Source organism: Canis lupus, chromosome 7 (genome assembly GCF_048164855.1).
Source record: "Canis lupus baileyi chromosome 7, mCanLup2.hap1, whole genome shotgun sequence".
NCBI classification, from domain to species: Eukaryota; Metazoa; Chordata; class Mammalia; order Carnivora; family Canidae; genus Canis; species Canis lupus.
The window spans coordinates 48,844,017-48,870,473 of record NC_132844.1 but is presented as its reverse complement, the minus strand read 5'-3'; the positions used below and the strand labels follow the sequence as shown (position 1 = coordinate 48,870,473).

Here is a 26,457-nt window from a genome sequence, read left to right as displayed (position 1 = left end):
AGTATAACCTAAAAATACATCTATAGAAATTTTGCTACCATCGAGCAATGCACAAGCAAGTTTCCGTGCCGTGGGCAGCCTGCATTCTGTTCTGGCAGCCACACAGACATTGTTTTTATAGTCTTAACAACAGTTTCCAGTAAACAGATTACACTGCGTGGGAGAACTAACTTTGAAAGGGGCCTCAGTTGAACTTTCATTATTTGTCAATTATCAGCATGAAGCTACTTATAGATTTCATGTGACCGGTTGTTAATAACATGGGCGAGAAGATGTCCAGTAAGGAAGATTCTAAAGGGTTTCATTCAAAACATCAAGAAATATTTTCAAAGCAATGGTTTCATCAACTTCAAGACAGGGTCAACTTTTAACTTATCTTCTTATGTGATCTGAAAAGTCTGCCAGCAATTATTTATTCTAATCCCCATCTCTAGGAAGAATATTCCCAGTGCTTATTCTTTGCTGGGACAAAACAACAAATATACTGGATATACTGCATGTTGGGTGATGAAAATTCTAGAATTCTTGGTAGGAACACAACCCCCCATCTAAATATATTTCCAAGGATCTCCACCACCAATACAGTTCAAGCAATATTAATATGGAGCAAAATGCTGTTCTCTTTTGCATTCTCCATAGTCCCCTGTACCTACCATTAGCTGGATGGCAGTGAGATGATCCTTCCTGCCAAATCAATAAGAAACAGAGAAAATGGAAAGACAATAAAAAGCCATTATTTCTAGGGGCATGTTGGCGGTGCAGTCAGTTAAGTAGTTGACTCTTGGTTTTGGCTCAGGTCTGATCTCAGGGTCATGAGAGAGAGCCCCATGCTGGGTTTCAATCTCAGCACTGAGTCTGCTTCAGATTCTCTTTCCCTCCCCCCCTTCCTGCTTGTGCTAAGTAAATAAATAACCTCAAAAAACAAACAAACAAACAAACAAACAAACAAAAAAACCAATGCTATCATCCCTCAAAGCCATGAACTGTAGAATCCTTTGGTTCCTCCCCAGCCCCTAGCCCATGAAGGTGATGAAATCTGGATTCCACTCTCCATACCACCCCACCTCTGCACCTTCTGACCTTCAGGTACTCAATACCGCATCTGCAATGTGATTGAAAGTGTTTTTAATCACCAGCACCTGGAAATACAAACTTTCCCAAGGAGGGAAGCCAGATTCAGCTAAGAAGAATATGGGATGCCCGGTTAAATTTGAATTTCAGATAAACAATGAATAATATTCAATAAAAGAATATCCTATGCCATGTTTGGGACTTTGACTAACAATTTTCATCATTATCTGAAATTCAAATTTAGGGGCACCTGGGTGGCTCAGTCGGTTAAGCATCTACCTTTGGCTCAAGTTATGATCCCAGGGTTCTGGGATGGAGCCTGCTTCTCCCTCTCCTTCTGCCCCTCCCCCTGCTTGTGCTCTCTCTCTCTCTCAAATAAATCTTTAAACAATAAATAACATAAATGCAAATTTAGCTGATGTCCTATATTTCACATGACAACTCTATTCTCAAGGCAGCTACCTTAGAACAGCTATAATGAATAAAAACTCTTTCTCATAATGAAATAAAAATCTGTCTCCTACCCATTGGTGGTCCTTCAGATATTTAAAGCAAGCTATAGAAGCACTAAAGTCAGACAGACTTGGGTTTAGTTTTGTTACTTTGTGCCCTTGGCAGTTTCTTTAACCTGTCTGTTTTCTCATCTCCAAAACGAGAGATTATTATCTGCCTTACAGGGAAACCATTATTATTATAGCTCTTAGAAGCCCCAAATAATGTTGTTCAGCCTAGTTAGAGTCGTGGTTATAATCAGCCACAATTCTAAGTAGTGTTAACAAAAATTTAGAGGTGACTGTTTTCACTAAAATTGTTGTTACCCTTTTCCTGGGAGATGAAAGGGAATATCAGTTAGAGAATGTTTAGAGTGGTCAGAGAAGGCTTGGCCCCTGATTACTGCACACATCATCTATAGCTAGTCATGAAGATGGGCTCCTGAGCCTGTTGTCTCAAAAGTCCAAAGAGCATTTCTAAGGTATTCACAGGTTTTAGTAGTTATTTCTCAACTACAGTAACTGTAATCTTGAGAGAGATTATGTTCATTATAGAGAATGTTAGTTGTTGGAAAATAATTGTTAGTCCATTTAATAGTCTAAGTGAATTTTTTCATCAAAGCTGTGATAAGGTACCTATTAACTATGATTTCACTGGTCTGTTATAATTAAAGTAAGGCGTGTTAGGGCGGCTCAGTTGGTTAAGCACCTGCCTTGGGCTCAAGTCATGATCCTGGGATCGAGTCCTACATCGGGCTCCTGCTCAGTGGGGAGCCTGCTTCTCCCTCTCCCTCTGCCCCTCCTCCCTCCCTGCTAGTGTTCATCTTTCTCTCTCTCAAATAAATAAATGAATAAAATCTTTTAAAAAATAATTAAAGTAAGCAGTATATAAACTGTGCAGATTCTCTTATAAAAATAAATTTCATTGGAATAAAAAACTGTAGGCATTTATATTAAACATACAACATGAAATCTTGTTCTTTCATATTATTATATCCATTTCCAATATAGTTCTGAGCTGCATCTTGGCCTCTCACCTGTAGAAATCAGCCAGTTGCCCTCATCTTATGATGAGGTATCACGGTGGAACAGGATTTTCTCTTCCCTTGTGCTGGGCATTATATTTCTAGTAATAAAGCTCAAGATCCTTTGACACATCACAACTGACTTCCACTGAGCTGTCAACTACAATCACTTTTTGTTCTTAGATATGCTGTGGATAAATTTCTTGTATTTTGCATTTGGTTTCCTCATTCCCAAATTTATAAAATTTGTTAAAATTCAGCTTTTATTTGTATATTGCAAATCTAATATACCCAGATTGTTTTTGTACTCATCTAAATCTTTACCATTTACTTGTTTTTGTTGTTGTTGTTGTTGTTGGTAGTGGTCACAGGCAACATTATTTTTTTAAACCATATATTTAAAAAATATTTCTTGATTTAGAAACTCAAGATTTGAGACAGGATGACTGAAGAATCTTATGTTTAAAAACTAAAAGAGACTCCCTCTGTGTAGCATTGTAGGAGAAGGAAGAGGTTTTTCTTACCATCAAGAAAATGCTTGGTAACCATTGTTCAGGTCAGTTAACATGGGTGACCGGATGGCTAATCACTCTAAAGTATCTATCTAAGAGGAAGATCATGAAAGGAAAGCAATTAACAAAAATAAAAGCAGGTCTTTGCAATATTTTGAGCTCAGCAGAAAGTAGATAAGCTTTATTTTGCGTTTTCAAACATGTGTTCTAGAACCAGGTGATCAGGGCACCTGGGTGGCTGGGTTGAGCATCCAGCTCTTGATTTGGGCTCAGGTCTTGATCTCAGGGTCCTTTTGGCTCCATGAAGAGCCCACTGGAAAGAAAAGAATCAGGTGATTATATTTCCTTTATTTTCCCACAAACCTGTTGGTAGGTACACATTGCATAATGTAGTTCTGGCATTTATAGTTCTATGTCTAACTTTGGAACAGCTTTCTATGTGGCAGTGGGGAAGAAATGGCACTTCTCTGCAAAGGCCATCCTTGATCTTAAGAGACATAAGCACCACATACGAGAGATAAGAAGCAACTAACTACAAGCCAAGATCACTGATTCTTGGCAAGAAAGATGGACTCCTCCTTCCAGTTGGAGCCATAAATCAGCTTAATCCTAAACAATGTTTACATATTATCCTTTAAAGCTAAGGATTTCCTTGCAAAACATCACAAACCAATTGTGCATTTTGAATATATGTCACAATGTAAAAGAATCACATTTCTGTTGCTTTCCAATTGTCATTTTAAACCCATCTGCCTATCTCTTTCTAATCTTTTCCCACACTTAGCTCTCAGGTAAGTAATGTCTGTAGAAACGAAGCGAATTCTATTTTTTAAAATATGTGCTTTATTTCACCTATTTTTGGCAAGAGAAGCAGGATGGGGAAGGATATATTTTTATGTTTTTTTTTTTTTGTTTTAAGTTGCTAAAGCACTCAAATTAGGAACAGATAAGCAAGAAACTGATTAATAAAATGTGGGCCAGGACACAAAAAAATAACTCTGAAAAATAACAGCTCACAAATAGCATAGAAAGACAATAGGCTTTGGGTTGAGCAAGAACTAGCTAGTAAATATGGGTTCCTCTACTTATTAACTAGGTGATTTTTAAGCATGCAATTCTCAGAGATTCAGCTTCATCAAATACCTTACCAGCAATTTAGGATAACTATTTCTTTATCTTTTTAAGATTTTTATTTATTTATTTGCCAGAGAGAGAGCAAGAGCATGCACAAACGGGGAGCAGAGAGGGAGCTACAGAAGGAGAGGGGGAAGCAGGCTCCCACCCTGAGCAGAGAGCCTGATATGGGATTCCATCCCAAGACCCTGGGATCATGACCTGAGCCAAAATCAAGAGTTAGATGCTTACTGGAGCCACCCAGGTGCCCCAGGACAATTGCAATTTCAACAGTTGGGTAAAAATTAAGAAAACATGATTCCTAGCACAGAGACCTGCAAGAATCACTCCCCATTCCTTTCATCCTATCACTGTCTGCCAACATATAGTGAAGGTAGGAGGAGTCAAACCTCAAAATGGCTCAGTATTCTTTTAGCTTTTCTCTAGCAGTAATAAAAACTGGAGAACTTCCCTGTCCCCTGAAAACTGTTCTATGTATATGGTATGAAAAGTGCTATCTATCTTGATTGTTTCTGGGTTGTTTTAACAGTAACTCAGAGGCAAGCTAGCTCATGCCGACTGCAAATAAACTTTAAATAGTTTTGCTTCCTTATATATAATATTTTTTAGATAAACTTTCCTTTGAGGTTCACAAAACAGTTCCTGCTCATGAGGTGTTTTGTGTACTTTGGTTTTCTAGAGAATGCTATGAAGCCATTCCTTTGACTATGAAAGTGATCTTACTGGCACCAACCAAATGTCAAACCACACTGAGAGGTGTGTACAAGGAGGGAGGGCCCATAAAAACATGTTTCATCTGTTGCCAAACTTTTTTCCCCCTGCTTCACAAAAGAGTACAGGCCTTTTAAAATTCATGCACTGCTAATGTGAGATCCCTTGGGAAAAATTTTGAATGATATACTAACTCTGACCAGCTAGGTTAATTCCTTGGAGCTACCAGTCCAGCAGAGGAGCCTTTTGGGTGCCAGTGACAAGTACATATTCCCAGCCATGAATATTAGGTGTTCTCCAATAGAGAGCATCTAATGTTTCCATATAATAGCACCCTTGAGCCTCTAGGGTTACAGAGGAAGTGGAGTTAAGAAGAAGGAAGTTGAGGCAAGGCAATATTTAACTAAGAAGGAGTGAGGTAGGTTCTAGTGAATTCCCAGCCTAGAGTCTTCATCTATTCAATAGTCTCATCCTATTTGAAAAATGCCCATTAACTTCCCTGTGGCTCTATTGTCCTTGTTAGGGAGCCACTGATGCTCATTGTACTGTTTTTGTTGTTGTTGCAAATGTCAGACGACACTCCTGTGGCCTGGAATAGACAATCTTTGCTTGGTTGGCTGTGTTGTTCACTTCCCAATATTACAAATAGCTTTTTAGCAAAGTGAAGTTTTGAAGAAACATTCCCTTTCTAATCTTGATTATGCTGAACCAATAATTGGATTTTGATGTGTCATTCCATTCATGTGTGATAAAAAGGATTTTGAGATATTTCAGAGCTTTTAAAAAACTTTCCTCATTACGTAAAGAAGTTAAAGGATTAAAATATGGCTTTTATGATTTAATATTGTGGTAGGTAGCCTTCAAAGATGGCCTTCAGTGCTCTCTGCCTCCTAGTGGTCATGCCCTTGAATGTGGGCTAGACCTAGTGATTTGCTTCTAATAGAAGATGGCAAAAGTGATAGGATGTCATTTCTGTGTTTAGGTTTTGAAGACTGTGACTTCACCTTGTTGGACTGTATTGTCTTTTTAGCTTGCGTACTTTGGTGAAGCAAGCTGTTATATTGGAAGGGCCCATGTGGCAAAGAATTGAGGGTGGTCGCTAGCCAACAGCTAGCAAGGAAGTGAGGCCCTTAGTCCAAAGCCCATGAGGGATGGAAACTTGACAACCAACCAACGAGTGAACTTGAAAGCGGATCATACCCCAAACGAACTGTGACACAGATTATTGAGACCTCCGTGGAAACTTTGATTGCAGTCTTGTAAGAGATCCTGAAGCAGCAGACCCAGCTAAGGTTTGCCCAAATTCTTTTCTTTTTTTTTTTTTTTTTCCAAATTCTTGGTCACAGAAACTCTGAGATAAGTTGTTTGAAATCACCAAGTTTTAGGGCAACTGTTGTTCAGAAATGGAAAGCAATACAGGTATCATTCTCTTCTTAGTTTTAAAGACTAAAATAACTACAGATAAACAACTTACAGTGTCTTTGGTCTTTTTTGTTTCATAACTGGGCATACCAACAAGGAAGTATAGCATGGCTTCAAAATTTAAAACAAAGTAACAATCACTCACAATATTTACCAGTGATTTATTCTAAGTAGTGGGCTGGTGAGTGATTTTATTTTCCTCTTGGTGCTTTTATGCATTTACTAAATTTTCTACAGTTACCAAGTGTAGTTTTATGATAGAAAATGATAATGAAATGTATCACTGAATGTGTAAGAATCCTACTTCCAAAATGCAGTCAATGGACTATATCAATGGACTATACTAAATAAAAATTCTTCACTGAATTAACTACCTTTTAAACATGGTCTGACAAAAGGAGAAGATTCTGACACTGATATACTAAACTGACATTTAAAAGATATGTTTTTCAGGGGTGCCTCAGTGGCTCAGTCGGTTAATCATTGACTCTTGGTTTCAGCTCAGGTCATGATCTCAGTGTTGTGAGATTGAGCCCCATGTAGGGCTCAGTGTGGAGTCTGCTCAGGGTTTTCTCCCTCTCTCCCCTTTTGTGCCTCTCCCTGCTTGCACTTTCTCTAAAATCAAAAAATAAAAAAATCTTAAAAAAATAAAAATGAGAAATGTTTTTTCAGAGTAGTGTGAGAGTAAGAGTGAGCAAGAGGACATGTGCATGAAAGTACGAACATGATTTGAAATATATTTGAGTGATAGAATTAGGATAAATGCCTAGGACCACTTTGTGAAGTACTACAGTCAAACTAAGCAAAAATGAAGCAGGAAAATCTGAATGTACGTCATTCCTTACATATCTCTCTTAGATATTTTTTTGTTTAGGTCAAATTATATAGATCTTTATACAGATCTCTACACCCAAAAAAAATTTTTGAAAAAGGCTTGATTTGAAAATATTATATACCATGACAGGTCAGTGAAGAGTTCCAACATTTATCCACACACATTGTCAATGAACTCAAGCAAAAGGCAGAATATTTAAGTTTAATTCAAGTAAGTCATTTAGGATACTTTTGCTAGCAAGAGGAATCAGGACTCTGGTAGCTAAGTGATGAGTCAACTTTACAGGGGAACTCGTTACGCATCTTGTAATGGTTGGAGGGGAAAAAGATGTTAAATATTAGCTGTCTCAAATCACACCATCTTACTCAGCAAACCAATTTTAAAAGGTTGCTACTATTTTGGAACTTGATAATTTGATGAGACATGAAACAATGGAAAATTAGTCTAGTTATGGGACACAAGACATTCCCAATACTCCAATTATCTCAAGATGAAATTTGCTGCTCTGGAAAACCCAGATGTGGTGCGGCTTCCTAAGAGAGGTCAGGATCATGTCTTCCTTATGAAAGCAGCATCTTTAGAAAAGAATGTGTAGGCCCTGATGTCACGGTGATGTGTAGTGGAATTACTACTGGTCTCAGCATGAAAAGATTGATCTACTCAGTCGTTTTCTAGCTGTGTGAGCTTGGACAAACAACCACCCCTCTAGCTTCATTTAAATTATTCATTAAGTGAAAAAAAATATTCATTAAGTGCACTATTATCCACTATTTCAGTGACTGGTTGGCAACCTCCGTAAGATACACTTTTGTGTTAAAAACTTTATAAACCCAAACTGACACACAAATGTTAAGACTAAAGCATCAATATGGGTATAATTGGGTATCTAAAGAAGCAAAAGTTTTCCCAGGAGAAACAACTCCAAATTAATCCATGATCAGATGTTATATACGTTACATCTGAAGACATTGCTTCAAACCTGTTTTATTTCCCTGAATTCACTGGTCAATTCCCAAGTAGGTATACTGTGACTAACCTGTTGACCAGAACATATTTCCACAACTGCTTGTTTTTGAACAAACTTTTGTTTGCTAGTAATTAGAAACATAATCATGTTATATCTTTCTACCCTGGTTTGTCCTCCTTTCAAAAATATAGTCTTCGTGGCAACCTATTTTTAACTCTTGCCCACAGCCAGATCTAATAAGTATCTATCAACATACTATACTCCAGAGGCCTGAGACTTCTGCCTTGAAAAGCCAGAGCTAAACACACACAACCCCTAGCCTACTTGGGACTTTGAAGCACAGCCTATCCCAGCTGAAAGGCAGGAACTTCCACCCATTCCTCGAATCCAGGAGGTGACTATTATTGCTTTCTCCACGCAGATTCTGCTACAAGCACAATAAAAATCAATGAAGATGTGGGATAGCTGAGAGTAATTAACAAAATGCTGAGACCATCAAAATTCACATTCTTGCAACCCTTAGACAATGCCCCAAATATAAGTCACTCTTGGACATACATCTGCTCCTGTGTGTTCATTCATACTGCTCTAGCATTCTACTGCCCTGATCCAAACTCCACTCACAGCCTGCTTTCTTCTGGGGAGCCTAAAACCTGATTCTCAGGTAAAACTCATCCTTTGCCCTCTGCTTCCTTCCATTGCTCCAACCGTTTGCTCTTCCTGTTCAAACCTGACTGGATCAATTAACTTTCTGTCCCGTCTGTTCCTACATTAGGTCACACCCTGGAGATCAGGGTAACTATAAATCCATGGTCTCGCCTACTTCAAACCTTCTCTGCTCAACTCCAAAACCTTAACCTATAACCTATTCCTTAACCCCAGGCAGGACACTGTATCTTCTAATTTGCTGAGAGGAGTGTCAATGCAGGGTAACTCCCTTAACTTCTCTTGTCCCATCTGAATCATTCTTTACCTCAGAAAGGCATGTCCTTCCCCATGAGCCCAATTCCTCTGACATGATGATGTCAGAAAACATGGGAAGTAAGGAGATAAACAGGTGGTGATTGTAGCAGGATAGGTGAGAGGTAACAAGGGCCAGAAGTCAACTGTGGCTTTGGGAATATTGATATGTTCCCCCACCCCCACCCCCCCAACCTTGAATTTTTGAATAGCTAACATGGGCTATAATCACTATAACCACTAGCAAAGGTGTGCAACCTTGCATAACTAGGAGCAGAGGGGAAAGGAACTTTAAAGCATCCTTCTATCCTGTGGAAAAGATGGCTGGGTAGTAGCAGAATAAAATAGTGTAGAACAGTGATCTCCAAAGTAGAATGTATGCAAGGTGACTGCATAGGATGTGGGAAAATAAGATGTCTATTTATAATTACATTTTGTCTAAAAGAAGAAGAGGAAATTAACCTTTAAGAACATTTACTACAGACTGGCACTGGTGCCTGCCTTCCAGTGACATTCAATGTCCTCTTATGATCCCTATCTGAGGTGACCTGAGGACAGAGTGGGAGTCTCAACAGCTCCCAAACTCCTCAGTTTGCTTTCAGCATGTACAGCAGACTGTGGTTTATCTAGGTCAAGCTGGGTAAATTTACAGATTTTATGTCTTTTAATAAAATAATGTACAAAATGGATCCCTACAAAGAAACCATGAATTTAAGACACTTACCGTGCAACAAACAAGAAAGTGACAGAGATGACGCTTCCAAAACAAGCCCTTCATCAGCCACATCATGAGTTACACTATCAAATCTCCTCAGATTTGATAAAAATGTGGTCAAAAAACTGTCAAGACTAATTAAAATATGTACATATACCCACACTTACGTTGCTAAAGGTCAATCTCAAACATTATATTGAGCCTTGAAAATTTAGCTAATGATAAAATACAAGAAAAAATACCTTAGGAGAAATTGATAGGCATACATTGAAAATATTTGCTCAAAAAACTTTTATTGGTGGAAATATACTTCTGAAGAGGTCTGGAGACCACTGGCATAGAAGTTAGACTGTAAGGCTGTGGGAACTAAATACCCTAGTCTTTGCTCTGCGGTAAAAGTAGTTATACCTTAAGATTAGTAACATTATAAAAGAATGGTTTGTTTTATCTGAGGATAACTTTTGAAAGCTTCTTAATCTCCAGTTTATTTTTTTTTTAAGATTTTTAATTTATTTATTCATGAGAGACACAGAGAGAGAGGCAGAGACAGAGGCAAAAGGAGAAGCAGGCTCCCTATGGGGAGCCCGATGCAGGGACTCGATCCCAGGACTCCAGGATCATGCCCTGGGCTGAAAGCAGATGCTCAACCTTTGAGCCACCCAGGCGTCCCTCCAGTTTATTCTCATATCTTATGCAGTCTTTAATTTAAAATAATGGAGTATAACAGAAGTGTGTGTAAACTAATATAAAATTCCTTTGAACATATTTTGCGTTGCATATATTCTTAGCACATTAGAGGCAGAGTGAAAGATTCCGTATTTTTGTTGTCCTTCACCCAGATATGTAACATATCCATAGACTCTGAAATTATCTAAAATCAACCAAAGTTGTACAATTCAGTAGGTTAAGTCAGATTTTAAATAGTCATATGAACTATTGCACAAACAAGTCACCCAGGACTCCATTCTCTTCCCAGTGGATTTTGGTACATCAAGTCAATCCCTATGACAACTGAAGGGCACTTAGTAAAATACCAAAAGACAAAGTATCTGTCCTTGCCTTGCCTCCTTTGTGGGACCCCAAAGGCAAGTTCACAGCTAAGTGGCAGTGTTACTAGCTAGACACACACACACACACACACACACACACACACACGCATGCATATACTGTTGGGTGGTTATCAGATCACTTACCTGACAATAAAGCACATGAACTTCAAAGCACCTTGTCAGAAAAGGAGTAAATCACCACACCTCATTAGTTCTGCTTCTTGTAAACATTTAAAGCAAATTTTGAAATGATTGAAAAAAAAAAAAAGGGAACAAGATCCTTTTCCAGTTTCTCATCCTTTCATCTTTTACAGGTGACTCCCTGGGGGCCATCAAGGCCCCATCCAAAGCCCTTCCACCAGCATTTCTCCCAGAAAGAACCAGATCTGAGATTTGGCCAGGCCCATGCCCTGACATCAAAGAGGATGTTTCATTATTTCAAAAGAAGGTAGCAAACATTACATGACTGATAGTTTTGATTTTTAAGACAAAAAAATCTACTCCATGATTCCCTAATGCTTCAGAACTATTATATTAGCTAAACAAGGAGGCCATTTGACTGAAGTGACTCTAAAGCCTTGGTGGCCTACCTTAGCAAACCAAAACCTAAGCCGGTAAATTCCTCAATGTTAAAAATCAAAATACCGAGTTCCCCCAGCGCCGGCCGCTTCCTGGTCCCCGTCGCAACCATGGCTGAAGAACCACCTCAGGTTGAACTGTTCGTGACGGCCGGCAGTGATGGGGCCAAGATTGGGAACTGCCCCTTCTCCCAGAGACTGTTCATGGTACTCTGGCTCAAAGGAGTCACCTTCAACGTAACCACTGTTGACACCAAGAGGCGGACCGAGACGGTACAGAAGCTGTGCCCAGGAGGGCAGCTCCCTTTCCTTCCCTACCGCACTGAAGTGCACACAGACACCAACAACATTGAGGAGGTTCTGGAGGCAGTGCTGTGCCCTCCCAGGTACCCCAAGCTGGCAGCTCTGAACCCTGAATCCAACACGGCTGGGCTGGACATATTTGCCAAATTTTCTGCTTACATCAAGAATTCAAACCCGGCACTCAAGGATAATCTGGAGAAGGGGCTCCTGAAAGTCTTGAAAGTTTTAGACAATTACTTGACATCCCCCCTCCCAGAAGAAGGGGATGAGACCAGTGCTGAGAATGAGGGCATCTCGCAGAGGAAGTTTCTGGATGGCAATGAGCTCACTCTGGCTGACTGCAACCTCTTGCCAAAACTCCACATAGTACAGGTGGTGTGTAAGAAATACAGGGGATTCTCCATCCCAGAGGTGTTCCGCGGGGTGCATCGGTACTTGCATAATGCCTGTGCTCGGGAAGAGTTTGCCTCCACCTGTCCAGATGATGAGGAGATCGAGCTGGCTTATGAGCAAGTGGCCAAGGCCCTCACGTAAGTCCCTCCTGAGGCTCCGTCTCTCCTCTCCATTTTCTCCACAAAGGCACCAGCTGGTTTTCACGTGGCTACCCAAAGAACACACTTCAAAATGGCCTGTGGGCAGAGTCCTGAAGCGCTTGTACAGGGCTGGCTGGGGGGCTGGAGGGGATGATGGGGAATCTAGGTTAAGATTTTTATTGTGGGGTGGTGCAGGTAGACAGTGTATTTCAGTAATAACATACAGATTGGAAATTAAAAAAAAAATCAAAATACCAAGGACAACCAATCACCAATAGCCAACTAGGCCTTAAGCAATAGCCAAACAATAATTTTCTTACATTGCTTCTGCTTACTCTCTGAGTGTCTTCCCCTGAGCTCCTCCTGTCAGTGGAGCACATACCCAACCACTCCCGGTTTTGGTGCTGCCTGATTCCTATAGATTTTTGTTCAAATAAACTCCTAACATTTTTAATAAAAATTCGTTTATCTTTTAACAGAACCAAACTTTAAGGTTTTTAGAGTTGAGATTCATTTCAATGCCCTATTTTTTAAAGAAAAAGAAAGAAGAAAACAAAAGAAAAGGAAAAGGAAGGAGTGTGGGTTGGGGAAGAGGGTTGTCTGCTGCATGCCCTCAAGCTTATGTGGGAGGACTCTTTAGAAATCAGCCTGAGGCTCAAGGATTAGTTGGAGAGCAAACAAGTATCCGGCATCAAAGTCTGAAAAGCTCCCTTCGAGGGCAACTACTGATAACTAGGAGTAGTTCCTTAAGAATTCTCTGAAATATCTTAAATCACTTATCTTTTTCTTCAAAAGCTTATTAAACTACTAAAAAAAAAAAAAAAAAAAAAGCAAAATCCCAAGGTCTCTACTCTAACAGGGGTGGCATTCAAAGAGGCTGAGATAAAATCATTCCCTTAAATTTCCTTGAAGTGGAAATGTGATCATCTCAAAGCACCAAAGGAATAACCATTTCAACTACTTTCTCAGGTGGTATGTTAATAATCAAATGCATGAATTATAACATATGATCTATTAGGTAGAATTACCCTTTCCATCAAGGGCTCTCACCTGAGACCCATGCTTTCAAAAAAAAAAAAAAAAGGAATTACTATCACCTAAAAGTGGCACCACCTAAGTTCTGTCCATGTATGGGCAGCCCGGGTGGCTCAGGGGTTTAGCGCCGCCTTCAGCCCAGGGTGTAATCCTGGAGACCCGGGATAGAATCCCACGTCAGGCTCCCTGCATGGAGCCTGCTTCTCCCTCTGCCTGTGTCTGCCTCTCTCTCCTCTGTTTCTCATGAATAAATAAAATCTTTAAAATAATAATAATTTCTGTCCATGTAGTCTCCAGGCTCTTCATTATTGGCCTTCATGAAAAAAGGCCAAGCAGGGAAAACATAATACTATTCCCTTGAGCCTGAACACCACCACTGCCTTTTGTTGAAACAAATTTACAGTTATGGGAAAAGTCATGACCCGTCATGTCCAAAATAACAATCTGCTATTCTTCTAATTATCTATGTATTTTAGAGGTTTATATTAGAGAGAGTGCACATGAGCGGGGGGAAGGTAGAGGTAGAGGGAGAGAAAGAAGCTGACTCCCAGCTAAGTGTGGAGCCTGACACAGGGGTTCGATCCCAGGACCCTAAAATCTGACCTGAGCCAAAATCGAGTGTTGCCCACTTAACTGAGCCACCTAGGCATCCTACATATTTTTTTAATAAAGATTTATTTATTTATTCATGATAGAGAGAGACAGAGAGAGAGAGAGGGGCAGAGACACAGGCAGAGGGAGAAGCAGGCTCCATGTGGGAGCCTGACGTGGGACCCTGACGTGGGACCCGATTCCGGGACTCCAGGATCGCACTCTGGGCCAAAGGTAGGCGCTAAACTGCTGAGCCACCCAGCGATCCCCGGCGTCCCACTTCTAATTATATTTGATGCCATTTTTCTATTTAGGGAAATTTGATCATTTGATTTTTAAATGCACATAGGTCACAAGAAGATCATTGTTATTACCTTAATGATAGAAGTAGCCACCGTGTCAAATATCTCCTGGTTTTAGTTCATGTTTTTTTTTTTTTTTTTTTAGTGATTTGCTCATTTGTTTATTAATTTATTAACTGTTTCCCCTTGTATATAAGATGGCAAGGAACCTACACCCTCCGGGTAATACACTGGCTGGTACACAGTTGTTACTAAAAATATTTGTAGAATATTAGGTATTTGTTGATGTCATTTTTATTACATATTTATGATCTATCCCTGCATTTTGATGTTTCCCAAACTTATTGTCATGCTATTAGTAAAAATACATCAGACATACAACCTTTATTAAAAACAAATGATAGAAAAAGTTCTTTAAATAATCAGGTATTCCATATGTTCAAGTGAATATGTTTTATTAAATGCATACTAATATCTTTCTATAGTATGTGAGTATACATAATAAATTAAAATGTATATATTTATTAAATATAGATATAATACCAGAACATGATTATTTCAGATGAGAAATCAAAATAAACCCATTTTTTAAGTATCTTTTGGTCACTCCAAATTGATATTGCTCATAAAAAAATACACGGATTTTCCCTGGGGAAAAAATTAATTCCATAGCAATGTAGTTAAGGGACGTGTTTTATTTCATAGCTTTCTGCAAGCAAAATTGCTTTGATACAAAATGAGTTCAATGATACAGGTGCTACTGTCCACTCAAGCAAAAGAAAACCTCACATTTATATGAATGCACTTTATAATTATATTCTTACAGTATAATAGGTCTAATGTCCAGGATGCCTCTGGCCTCATGTGAAGCCATGGCACAGAAATGCTGCAAGGTTCTTGAATATCATGGCACTGGCAAGTGCTTAGAGTACCTTCCTGTGAGTTCTTGGTCAGACACTGCGTAAAGAACTGTGTGGACGTGCAGTCTGCTGTCTTTTAGTTTACATTTAAATCACCTCAAAATATATCCCATATGTGTGTCTTTTGGCTTTTCAGAGTTTCTACAAAAGCAAGAAGATGTCATGAGGTATCCATCACATTAGCTGCGGCTGTAGTGTGTGGCTGTCAGTGAGGAGGTGGACTTACCTGTAGGTACAGTCATGGATTTGAGTGTGTGCCCCCCCCACGTTACAGTGCAGAAATGTTAGTGCATGTTAAACTCTCTTCCCCTCACGTATCATGTGACTTTCACCCCAGAATATCTGACAAAAAAATTATACAGATAAAATAAAAAGACAAATACACAAATAAGGCCATCTGCAGAATTTTAAACTCACTTCTTGCAATTATTTCACAATAATTTCTACATCATATTTTACATCTTTCAAACTTAAATAATAAATGCTCAAGGAAGGGCCGTGCTGGAACCAATTGCACTATCTCTTTGAGGACTTGTCCAATTTGCTGGCCGGTGATTTCCTCTGGGGCGTGGGGATTTTGGAAGGCTTGGCTGTGGATGGCCGAGAACCTGCTCGGGGTGTAGGCCTGTGTGTCGGGGGGACAGTCTCCACGTCTGAGCACACAGACTGGATTTCTGAAATGTCAAAGTCTGATGCATCGCTGCCTCGGCGGCTGCTGGCCCTGCTGCCAGCTTTGCTTCCGGCTCGGCTTCCTGGTCGGCTGGGAGTCTTCTTGGGATCTGAGGAGAGAAGACAGAGTCGAAGCGCCCTTTATTATTACCGGGTCCATTTGTGACACATTCTTGAAACCTAACGCCACGTTTAATCTCAACAATCTTTCCTGTCACCTAGTAGCACTCAGCGGACACCTGTGGATGCGTGGCCTTTCTCCATCCTGCTAGGGTAGGCAGCCTCACTCTAAGTAGATGTCATAAACAAAAAGCTAGGTTTACAAACTAAAGGTACGTTTGGACTTAGTCGCTGAAAACAGGATTCCACTGACTACAGACAGATATGAGGAATATACCTATATAAGATTATGCTTTCCAAAGTCTAACATGTGTACCCAGGGATGTGTGCAGCACCCATATGGAGACAACTCTTAGGTGATAAGTAATTCAAAGCACATAGGAATTTAAAAGTAAGACTTGAAACTTGAAAGATACTTCAGGCTTGCTGAGCCCAGAACCCCAGGGACTGGGTTCACTCTTCTGTGAAGAAATAGGAGAAGCACAGGTGTAAGGCCCAGGATGGTTGAGTTTTTCCAACCACCTGAGGTAGAGCCTAAGGCAAGTTCTAAGCAGGCAGGAGAGCCAAGACCTTCCAGCATGAAAGGACAGGACACTGCTGTGGTTTTTCTCATGTTCATCTTTCTTCGGTACTTTCCAGAAAGGACATTCCTGTCCCTTGTCCTCATGACTCATTTATCCCCTACCTTAGCTGGAAGACTGGGCTAGGTGTCATTTCAAAAGAATATAGCATCATCGATTTGTTATTTCAGCCCCAATGAAGAACAGCAGGGACTTTAGCCTTCAGATCACACTGCAAAAAGCCATTAAAGAAAGACCCCATTCCACACTCACCAGCAAACTGTGTTCGGACTCTGGCGGCTGCGGTAGTTATCAAGCCACTGTCATCCCCAGAGTGGAAGCCTTTCCCTGATAAATAGCCTGGGAGTCGAAGCTTGCTTCCTTGGATTGGTGTACCCTGTATTTAATCAGAAAAGGACACATCAAGAAATTGCTCCTGTTGGATGATCTGCCACTGACACCACATTACAGATGGGTGGAAACCCTCCACTGGCCCTCTTCAGGAGGGGGAGCAGGCGGGAGGGGGGGGCAGCTTTTTGATTAAGTGGTATGGGATCTTACTGATTGCTTTCCTCATTTCTTTTTCTTTCCCTGAATTCAAAAGGAATTCATGTTGTAGAGAACACACAAAAATAGAGATCCCCAAATGATAGCAAGAGGAGAAAAAAAAAAGGCAAATTAAACCATGAGCATATTAGTATCTTCCAGGCTGTCTGCGAGTATTACAGAGTTAGGACAGTACTGCCAGATAAATGGGGACTGCATGGTATAGAGAGCAGGGGACTCTAAAAAGTTGTGCTTGGATATTCTGTTGCCTCCAAAGCTTTTAGGGAACCAGGCAGAAACGAGCAGAGAGAATTAGAACAATAAGCAAATAATGCCTAAGCAGTCATCATTAAACAAACTTAACTCCAAAAAACACATAGTGACATTTTATAACTTGGTACCATGCCACTGTACCTACTTCTAATACCTTCTACGGTCTTTCCACATGAGACATAGAGATGATGATTAGGGAAAACCCTTTAAAAATTCACATAGAAGCTCATTGAGAATGCCTAAAGTAATCACAACTATGAGATTTTATTATAAGTCTAAAATGACTGCATTTTTTCCAGATCACTACAACATTCTGAAAATTCTCCCAAAGTTAAAAAAATAAGACTCCCAAGAAGTACAAGGGATATGAATTTTGCTTCAATGAACTCATAGGGAACTGTTTGGAGGAAATGAATCGGTGCATATTATGTGTGTGTGTGTGTATGTGTTTTATTTTATTTTATTTATTTATGATAGGCACACAGTGAGAGAGAGAGAGGCAGAGACACAGGCAGAGGGAGAAGCAGGCTCCATGCAGGGAGCCCGACGTGGGATTCGATCCCGAGTCTCCAGGATCGTGCCCTGGGCCAAAGGCAGGCGCTAAACCGCTGCGCCACCCAGGGATCCCTGTGTGTGTTTTAAATTAGTTTTTTTCTCTTATAAGTTGTAAATGTCTAATAAAGCATACGTAAGACCTTTTGATACATCAGAGTTGCAATTTAATATACATGTAATATCTGAAATTCATTTACATATGTACTCTATACATACAATTTAAGGACGGAATTTATATGTGATTTGTATAACTATAAAATTTTCACACAGGTAAGGATAATCTTTATTTTTTTTAAGGTTTATGTATTCATAAGAGACACAGAGGGAGAAAGAGAGAGGGGGAGACACAGGCAGAGGGAGAAGCAGGCTCTTTGCAGGGAGCCCGACGTGGGACTTGATCCCGGGTCCCCAGGATCATGCCCTGGGCCGAAGGCGGCACTAAACCACTGAGCCACAAGGGCTGCCCAATCTTTACACTCACCTACCTAATCACAACTTTTTTCCATATGTGAAAGATGAGGACCTGAGGAGGACAGTGAATTGCCCAAGATCTGGCCACTCTGATTTAGTTAAATTCCTAACTTTGGAAGAATCTTAACAATTCAAGAAAACAGTGAGGACCCTCAAATTATGAAATATATCATTTAAGGTGTTAGAATTCATTGCCATATAAGAACCAAATCATTCTTCTCATAAAGCCCTGATTGTTCTTATTTTATTGTCACAAACCCTACCTAGTTCTCTTACAGAGCCCTCCATAGAAGTATACTATTGTTTTCTCTGTTTGGCTTTTTTGTCTGATGAGGCTATTTGAAATAAACATAAATTTTATAGTAGTTAAAATAACATAATTTAGCTCTAATCTGGGAGAGACTATGCTTTTTAAAAATCTGAACTAACATAGCAGCACAGTCCCCAAAATTTAAAACACATATGTTGCTTGAGGCTCCTTAAACTATTCTTGGTTTTCATTAGGGGAAGGGAAGGAAAAATAAAACAAGACAAAATCAGAGAGGGAGGCAAATCATAAAAGATGCTTAAACATAGGAAACAAACTGAGGGTCACTGGAAGGGAGGTGGGCAGGGGTAGAATTCTACCTCTGAAACTAATAATACAGTATGTGTTAATTAAACTGAATTTCAATTAAAAATAAAAAAAAAACTTCTCAGTTTTCTACAACAGATCCATCCTTAGTTGACAGATCTCTAGATAACCTATGATACTAGTCCTTCCCACCTGCGGGAGGGGGTGGACATGAGGGGTCAGGGAAGGAGGAAGGAGGAAGAACTGAGGGGGTTGTTTCTGCCTTGATTCTATCACCGCCAGCAACGATATTTGCATCATTTCCATCTGAGTCATGAAAGTAATGAAACATTCTGTTTACTTATTATTCATGTGAGGATTAAATAATAGATTAGAAAGTGTTTTTGAAAAGCATAAAGGGCTTTTTAAAGGTACTATAGCACCTTCATAAAAGGGTCCTGGCCTTCAACCTGAAATCCTTCATTTCAAGACAAGTTGTTTAGGGACATTTCCCCCTCCTCCTTATTGTGATTCTAATCAAACATATGATTATTTGATACCTATGCGTGTCATTTTAGAGAACTTTCTTTCAAATATATTTGGTTGACTTTCAGTTACTGTAGATGATCTGTATCTACTGTAGATGAAATAACTTGGCAAATTTTATATGACCTAACTATCTTATCCCCATAAACTATGCCATGTTAAAAAGCTGGAGCATACTTAAATAGTAATCATGAAAGTCTAATAGACACATACCTATTGAAAAAGCCAGGTAACTTTTTGCATACCTCCGCCTCCAAACCACAGCACTGATAACCAAAAGGCTTATGTCTTACCCACCCAGTGTTCTTGGGCAGAAATAAAAGTAACAAACATTCGGAAGGTCTGTGCTCATGACGGGCACTTTATAAACATTCTTTTAATGTAAGTGATTCTCTTGCAAATGACAGTGTCTTTCACTCTCCCTTAAATGGGGGATTGTTGCATTTCTTGCTCACATTATGTCTAGAAGCATGAGCATAACCAGGAGCTTTAAAAGAAACTTTACTTAGGTCTGAATATAATCTCCTTATGTATAATTTTACTTTTCTCACAAGAGGAAAAAATAAAATTAAGTATGAGTAAGAGAACAGAAAGAAAAAGGAGATACACAGGCCCTGCAAGTGTGACTATGTTGGACTATGTTCAGCTGACACCATTCAAAGAGCTACAAACTGTCTTTTCTACATGAACCCCTCACTCATGTCTTTCCAGAAATGCTGAGTTGATACTTATCTTACAGAAGTCTATAAAAAGACACAGCATTAATCAAAAGTATGTGTATTAAGAGAGGGTTGAAGCAATGTTAGTGCGTGACAGTGTCAATTAAAGAAGACTGTTAGACTAGAATCTGGGGCCTTACGATACCTCTGCAGATGGCACGGAAAAGTCTGAGCACTCTGCTGGTTTACAAGGAGTTGACATTTTGCTGTTTGTCAACCATGGTTTACCATAATTGCGTGTTAAAGGATGGAGAATCTGTATGAAACAATGGCAAATCAAATATAAAGGACAGTAGATAAAAAACAAACCACAGAAAGAGATATTCACAGCAAAGAGTAACATTTCACAGTAAGAATGATAATAATTAAAAATAAATGGAAAGATTTGATGGCAAATCATATACACCAAAAAACAAATAAATAAAACTTTATTTAAAGAGAAAAAAAAGACATACTCTGAAAGGTAACTAAAGTGCCTATATAGATACTCTCCATATGGGCCACAAGTCTCCAAATGGGCCTCCACATATAATATGCACACACATGTATGCAAGTCCTTCATTTGTCTTACTGAGAGAAGAGATACAAATGGAGAAGACTGGCCCCATAATTTCTAGGGTCCTAAAACATTCAAAAGTATACTAAAGACAGTGACTGCATGGGAGAAGGACAACACTTCCTATGTGAGTCCTACCTTGGGTGTGCTGGTGGCGGGGACCTGTGGAGAGGCTGCCTGGCCAGCCTGACTGGATACAGAAGTTGATCGGTTGGGTGAAGCTCCTCGTGATGACGGCCGTGATCTTCGGCCCCGGGGTCGGAAGGCAGCCATCCCTTGACTGGCACCATCTGCTAGAATGAACTTCTCCCGGAGTTCCATATTTGTCCTTCCTTTAGCTGGATTATGTGATGCGCACACACATAAAAGAGGAGGGGAAGAAAGAGGTGCTCTGTCATTCATAGGAAAAACCACCACCTGGCACCACAGATCATGTTGAGGATTTCAAGAACATCTTTTTGCCATGCCAACTCCAACGCAGCATAACAAAAAGTTAAATGCATTCTTTTGCAATGCATTCCTTTTGGATACAAGTGAGTTTGGGAAAGAAAAAAAAAGTGTGTTTATTCTAACACTAGACACCAGCAAGAATAACCACTATTAAAGAAGGAGTCAGCATGAAAATGGCAAGCTCATGCTAAAATACTGTTAATCCACCAGCTACTGATGCCCACATGGTCCATCACCCCTTCCCCACACTGAGAAGACAAGCCAGTAAGGCAGGGACTGTGGCTTTTGCATGTACTACTGAGGTAAGGAGAAGGCCAGTATTTATTTAAACACTGGAGTTAATTAAATAATAGGATTACACAGAACGAGAGATGGCTTGTTAATCATGATGACAACATATAAAACCCTCAGGTTTTTCACTTAAATGAGGCAACCAGTAATTTTATTTTATGCCTTGAAAAACTCGGTTTAACCAACATGCAACAACGAACACCAGACTCAAGGATATGAGCTAATCGGTGATGCGACGCTCATACGAACACATATGCACATGGAGGACGCTCCACGAGAACCCGATGAGCAACGTGTTAGCATGTGCTTGATCACTTATAGAACACCTACGTTTATGACACACTGCAAGTGTGCCAACGTTTCAGAATTTAAATTTGGAAGCACCAGCTCAGTTGGATATGAGTTAAGCCATACGCGATGGATGAAGCGTGTTATCTTAAAACAAATGATTAAAGCAAGAATGTCAAAGTAGGAAAGAGAAAAGGCAAGAGAGGAGAGGCAAAGAGAGGGGTTGCCAACCTATAGTAGGCTGAGTAGTAGTAATTGAAGAGTTTGATTCCGAACGTAACATTTTACTCCCATGATGATGAACTAGAAAAAATGACACAGGATACCAATCACATTAAAGAATACTGTTAGCAAGAGAAGAAACAAAGTACAGTAGTTGAATATGCAAGGGGTGCTCAGATCCGGCTTTTAGCACACATTTTAGAAGAAAAGTTGCATCAGGAAAAGAAGCACTCAAAGATTTGACTCAGTAAGAAAAATGTATTTGGAAGATTTGGCCACGGTCACGCTAACTTTTCTAAGCAACTCAACAGGACACTACACATTCTAATTGCTGTTTCGTGAGAGGAACTACATTACTTGAGGCTGCATTATTTTCAAAATATTAATAAAAGGAGTTTTTGTGATTTTATCCCTTCCATGGATGCATCAATGACTTGCAGAGAGCAGAGCTACTGAGTAGGTCTTATGACAATCCAGGGTGCCCTTAGCAGAGTGGCCTGCTCACTGCACAGGAAAACTCACTCAGATGTACCTGTGCTCAGATGCCAGGACTACAGTAACAAAGAGGCCTCACAGGAGGAACCCCAGCTGCCAACTTGGTAGCCAAAAACAGTTATCAGCACAGATATTTGCTATTGTTTGTTTAAGAGGAACGAAATGAGTTCACAGGTTAAAGAAAATCACAAAAATGTTGTTTGCTTTTTCTTTTTTTTGAAGAAAAATGGGCCTATTAAAAGTAAATGGGACCTAACCAGCAACTGCAATCAAATGACCACTTGTGAGGTCAATCAGTAAAGAATTCCACAATCGACTTTAGGATCTGAAAAATGAAGATTACAAGATAATCAAGGACTCTTTGGCTGGTGGATATAAAGTGAGCTATAGTATCATATGTGTACATTTTTAATATGCTAATCTATAGCTTTGAAATAAGAGTCAAGTTTGCAGTTGATCACTTTCAAAATTTTTAGGTATTATTTTCTGTGCTACCTCCTGCCAATTTGAAAAACTTTCACTTTTAAACTTCTACTGTCCAGCATGTTCAGTCTCCTTCACCTCACTCTCCTTTCACTGTACTTTGCTATGTAATGACAGATGAAATCCTTTCCGTAGTTGGTGTAATTACTCATTCTGAAAATTGTTGATGGAAGCATTTCCTTAAAAAAAAAAAATTGATTCTAGTATTTCCTGCCTATCAGTCTCATATTTATCTAGAAGATGTAAGGAAAAAAAAATGAGAAGAACATGGTTTACATGACTGCCACAAGTTCTCTAGGAACTCCAGGCTGACAGGGACCAATGTGAAACATTCATTATTGTAGATAAATGACCAAAATTATACCCAGCATGTTTTTGATGCTGGAAAATAATACAAAATGGATATACTTTAATGGTGTTATTATCTTGACATAGCATCTCCTTACCCCTGCAAGGATCATTTTTCACTAAGAACTCATCAAGTGCCATCCATCCACCTCCAACACGAACCATTACAGTGCTTCGTAGGATCCGAACAAGTCGCAGTTGCTGAGAGTCTCCAAACTGTGAAGACGAAGGAAGAAAGAACCTCTAATCGTCAACAGCAAGTCTATGTGAAAGGGCGATGTGCAATCTGCAGTAGCTTAAGCAACCAACTTAAATTTCTTGCTTTAGTTCACAGCGATTAGTAAAATCTCAGAAAAGGGGATTTGAGATGATCTGCGTTAGACTGCTGCATGCTGATTTAGCTCAAAGGAAACAGTTTGAAAAAAGCTAACAAAGGTTATCAAGTATAATACTGAAGCTTTGTTCAAGAAATGATTTTTCTTTATGATAGAAACAACATTAGTAAGGCAGTAACTGAAAAATGTTTTAGAAATGAAACACAGACGTGAAAATAAGCATTGGCCCACTAGCCCAGGGCTTACACAAAATAAGATTCTAAAGAAAATTTAATAAACTCTGATTCTTCTTCATTAAAACTTCTTCTAAAAACTAAAATTGTTTTCCACTGAAATCTGTGAGAGAAATCTCCATAAATTCATTTCATTTTCTCTAAGAGCAGTTTTGACTTAAAAGAGATAAGGTAGTATATATGAACATGACCAATAAAAAATTTCACAGTCAACTAAAATTTCTGCAACACTAATGGTCTGGTAAACCAATTTGTTAGAGGCTGGATTAATGTGTCATTTCGGATTACTGTGATATTAGAACAGCCAGTGACACATTATTAATGATACAGCTTTCAAATCTAAAAGGCTTAAAGCTGTTTGTACCATAATTACTGACACTAACAAGCTGTTTTTACTCGTTCAATGGATCTCCAAATTACTTGGATATGCTACAAATTCTCCAAGTCCTGAATAAATGTGTAGACTACATAGTTTCTAATCATAAGATTTTGAAAGCCCATGAGAAATAATTTTATACTTTTAAATCATTTCTAATAGGCTTGTGTTCAGCTTGTAAAAATCACCATACCAAATTTCATGGTTGCCAACCCAGCAGATACCACAGCACAGTGAAGAGTCCAGTAAACATAAATAGCTTCTTTTAAAGGCAGGTGAGATACAATTGTGACTTTGACTATTGTCTGGGTTCATCTGGATAAGCAGAAAGCTTTATTTTAAGGAGAAACAATATGCCATTTTTCAATATGCTTTAACACTGAGTTTCAGGAAAAGAACCCTAAAGCAAAGCCAACCATTCCAGACCCTGAAACTCAAAAGGACCTGGAAAGCATGTTAAATGGACCGGCGGGAACTCATGTGTTTTACAGCATCTTTTTTATATTGCTATTTCTAAGTCCATTTTCAAGCCTTGAGATTTAAACTTTCCTATGATTGACCTGGTTCCTGAAATATAAATTAAAATTTTAAAATCAAAATATATATTTATTTTGTTAGAAAAAATTTGGTGCTGCTAATAAGCAAAGGAAAAGGAGGGGATTTAAAGAAAATTACCCTTAAGAAACCAGATAATTAGACCAGATACTTGCAGTCCAAGATTATGTTTATTTTTATTTTTATTTTTTTTAAAGATTATGTTTAAAGCAAAAGTTTTAAGGAAATGATGTTAGTATTTTGTAGAGATATTTCAATTCTAACAAATATGATTTAAATTTTGATTTTGAGAGGGTATTCTCTAGACAACAAACATCGCCTTAGGAATTTCCCTAGTTTTCCTAACAGCCAAATTGTGAGACAAGAAATCACAGAATCATTGATTTAGGACAAATGGACAATCCCTCTTTGGAGAGAGCACATTACTTGTGGCTGAGAGCCAGGGAGAGTTCTCACTACTCTGTCTTCCCACGTCACTGCCCAATCCTGATCCTTCTCCAGCTACTTGTAGACCCTATGATCTCAATGTTTTGTTTTGTTTTCTTTACCTAAATGGTTAAACACACCATAGAGATGTATGCAGAATCAAATCTGTGTTCCAGTAAGTATTTGCATTAAATATACGCTAACAGTATTATTATAAACTGGAACTAAAAATTGCATTTGTAACACTGTGACCAGTCAAGCTACAATTTATTATCTGGTTTGCTTAAAAGTAATGTCCTCATCTGAGACACACGGCAAAAAGGAATCCTGGATCAAGGACCCTTACAGCGTTTACAGAAACACCACGCCAACCAACAATGTAGTAGCTAGGGCAACAGCATGGGAAAGATTGGCCATGGCAAGCTTTAATGACTATGAATTAAAGTTAAAAAAAAAAATCATTGGGAACTTGAGAATACATTCCACTGGTTTATACCTGATTTCCCAGGAAGAACTGATAAAACAAAATAAAAAATGGAAGAAAGACACAATTAGTTCAATAGGAAACTTTCTATATGACTCTAGAACACACACATACAATCTGTCACACTCTGGACTCCTGGATATAGTATCTAGGTTAGAGATGTGCAGGTACCCACCTGTCCAAACTTCAAGCCATATAATCAGAAAATTTTCCATAAAAGTTTTTTTTTTTTAAATCTTTGGGTTTCAAATTTAGGTCAGAAATTCAAATACGTCGATGAATATATTTTTTTTTTTAATTTTTATTTATTTATGATAGTCACAGAGAGAGAGAGAGAGAGAGGCAGAGACACAGGCAGAGGGAGAAGCAGGCTCCATGCACCGGGAGCCCGACGTGGGAATCGATCCAGGGTCTCCCGGATCCGGCCCTGGGCCAAAGGCAGGCGCCAAACCGCTGCGCCACCCAGGGATCCCGATGAATATTTTTCAATATAGAAACTAAAAAAATCAAAGTTAAAAAAATTTGACTTGTAAGTAACATACTGTATTAGGGAAACTCAGCACATTTCCTATCTAGCTACTACATGTAAGAGATATTCCAAAAAAGAGAAAAAGAAGAAGAGTGACAAAGTCCCACTGGTTGTTCAAATAACTATTTTGAAGAAGGGGAACTGAGCTTTTGAGATTTTGAATAAAAGGAAAAACAACTGCATGAGTGGAAAACACTGCCTCTTTTTTGTATTTCTAAAA

The 26,457-nt window shown here is 39.1% G+C and overlaps 1 protein-coding gene and 1 pseudogene across 32 annotated transcripts in view; one reads left to right on the top strand and one right to left on the bottom strand.

Annotated features, from left to right (window-relative positions):
• The window catches only part of LOC140636830 (chloride intracellular channel protein 1 pseudogene), a 30,337-nt pseudogene extending 17,207 nt beyond the window's left edge, over positions 1 to 13,130 (top strand).
• Positions 13,131 to 14,672: 1,542 nt separating this feature from the next.
• DST (dystonin) overlaps positions 14,673 to 26,457 on the bottom strand; it is a 480,723-nt gene continuing 468,938 nt past the window's right edge. For 15 of the 32 annotated variants that reach the window (XM_072832497.1, XM_072832511.1, XM_072832498.1 and 12 more), the window contains 7 exons: positions 25,721 to 25,738; positions 23,398 to 23,515; positions 21,983 to 22,054; positions 20,861 to 21,060; positions 20,312 to 20,422; positions 16,777 to 16,900; positions 14,673 to 15,933 (listed from right to left, as the gene is read on the bottom strand). In XM_072832497.1, the coding sequence (XP_072688598.1) occupies positions 15,671 to 15,933; positions 16,777 to 16,900; positions 20,312 to 20,422; positions 20,861 to 21,060; positions 21,983 to 22,054; positions 23,398 to 23,515; positions 25,721 to 25,738 (906 nt within the window). In that variant the 3' untranslated portion in view covers positions 14,673 to 15,670. The remainder of the gene's footprint in view (positions 15,934 to 16,776; positions 16,901 to 20,311; positions 20,423 to 20,860; positions 21,061 to 21,982; positions 22,055 to 23,397; positions 23,516 to 25,720; positions 25,739 to 26,457) is intronic. The other 17 variants (XM_072832502.1, XM_072832528.1, XM_072832521.1 and 14 more) reach the window with 4 other exon arrangements.